General features: G+C 35.9%; 1 protein-coding gene across 1 annotated transcript; it reads left to right on the forward strand.

The window, feature by feature from the left end:
• Positions 1-12: 12 nt before the first annotated feature.
• Positions 13-1,670, forward strand: LOC110037074 (serine/arginine-rich splicing factor RS2Z32-like). The gene is made up of 3 exons (XM_020741650.1): positions 13-129; positions 1,250-1,289; positions 1,453-1,670. The coding sequence occupies exons 1-3, from the start codon at positions 23-25 to the stop codon at positions 1,585-1,587; spliced, it is 282 nt and encodes a 93-aa protein (XP_020597309.1). The 5' UTR covers positions 13-22; the 3' UTR covers positions 1,588-1,670.
• Positions 1,671-1,686: the final 16 nt, after the last annotated feature.

Consider the following 1,686-nt stretch of genomic DNA (forward strand, 5'->3'; position numbering starts at 1 on the left):
TGCTGCAGGTTGCAGTGGAAGGATGCCTCGTTACAGTGACCGCCATGCAAACACGAGACTTTATGTTGGACGCCTATCTTCGAGAGTTCGTTCGCGTGACCTTGAGGACCTTTTCAGCAGATATGGAAGGTATTATATCCTGTTCTTATAAATGTTTTCAGCATATTATTACTACATTGCTCTTCCTATGGATTAGTTAACTCTGCCTATGTAGCCGGTCTCTTGTTGAAGCTTTTGCTGGTTAGCCTGTGCCCTGTTCTTATAAATTTTTCCAAATTAATGTTGTAGTAGAAGCTAGCTTAGGTCAGCTATATAGGTTTTCTTCCTATAGTCATCTGGTTGTGTATGTTATCCAAATCTAAGCTCTAAGGGGGATTGTACAATTCTGATTTCTTTTTTGAATTTAGTTTGTCCTTTGTGCGTTTTAATAAATTTTACTTTATTGCACGTATAAATTGTTTGTCTCGCAGTCCGTAATCTTTAAAACAAAATTAATGACTGGTGAAGGCTTGCTTAATTCTATTTGTTTACGTGTGTGTAGTCTTTTGGTTGATTTTTTTGGCGGTTCTCTTGTTGTTCACTTCTATGGAAACACTTATATATAACACCGATTTTGTAAAATGGGCTGTAGGATGAAACAGAAATCTTATTGGGGCCATATTCCTTTGACAAGCCAGTAAACCTACTTCCAGGTTTCTGTGTATTTTTTAGGAGTTTTACGCACCAGCCACTCAATTCCTATGTATTTACATATCTAACACCTAAACTTCAATTTTTACATATATGCCATCTTTCTTATTTATGAAAAGGTGCATTTCACTTTTTAAAAGTGAAAATAGTGTTATTTTTAATGTGGAGGATTTGAGTGGTATAAATGTAAAAAATGATTATTTATATTGTGGAGGATTTGAGTGGTATAAATGTAAAAAATGAAGTTTAGATGCTAGATATAAAAACACATAAGAATTAGGTGGTAGGGAAGTAAATGCCCCCTTTTTTTATTTATCACGTGAGAAGGTTTAGCCCTAGGTGTCTTGTATCTTAACATTAATGATCTTGTTGAAGGTTTTTGGGCTTTTTCCCAACCTGGAGGTCCCCGGTGGGAGGGTGCCCTTGATGGAATTGGTGGCTGTTGTAGGAGACTTTGGCGATTCTTTCTGTAATATTATGTTTTTATGGAAATGGCAACAATCACAAAGTGGTGTTTAAGTGATGATGGCCTTACTCTTTGTGGCAACCGTTTACGCAGAGTACGGGATGTGGACCTGAAGTACGACTACGCCTTTGTTGTATGTTAACCTCAACTTCTTATATTCCTTCTTTTTTTTGAGTAAATGTTTTTGAAATTTTTTATTTTCTATTTGCAAAATCAAGGTTTTGGTATTTGCCAAGCCACTGTCCATATAAGTTGTCATTTTACCCAACTTTTTTTTAATTATGTAATAAAATCAGGAATTTAGTGATCCACGAGATGCTGATGATGCAAGGTATAATTTGGACGGACGAGAATTTTACGGTGCTCGTATTATTGTTGAATTTGCCAGAGGGGTAAGTATAGATCCATTTACGTTAACAAGCAAGATTTGAGAACCAAGATCCACTTGTTTTCTTTTCTGTTAATCCCTTGTTTTGTAGCATTTGTTGCAGCTTTGAATTTCACCTACTTAGGTGTATAGCTGAGCTAAG

Source organism: Phalaenopsis equestris, unplaced genomic scaffold (genome assembly GCF_001263595.1).
Source record: "Phalaenopsis equestris unplaced genomic scaffold, ASM126359v1 Scaffold214513, whole genome shotgun sequence".
Classification (NCBI taxonomy): domain Eukaryota; kingdom Viridiplantae; phylum Streptophyta; class Magnoliopsida; order Asparagales; family Orchidaceae; genus Phalaenopsis; species Phalaenopsis equestris.

What these genes read in the sequence shown, in the direction of transcription:
- LOC110037074 (XM_020741650.1), top strand. Translation starts at nt 23, where the DNA reads ATGCCTCGTTACAGTGACCGCCATGCAAACACGAGACTTTATGTTGGA. An exon ending in CTTTTCAGCAGATATGGAAG is followed by an intron (nt 130 to 1,249) that starts GTATTATATCCT and finishes CCGTTTACGCAG; the next exon opens with AGTACGGGATGTGGACCTGA. An exon ending in AGTACGACTACGCCTTTGTT is followed by an intron (nt 1,290 to 1,452) that starts GTATGTTAACCT and finishes TAATAAAATCAG; the next exon opens with GAATTTAGTGATCCACGAGA.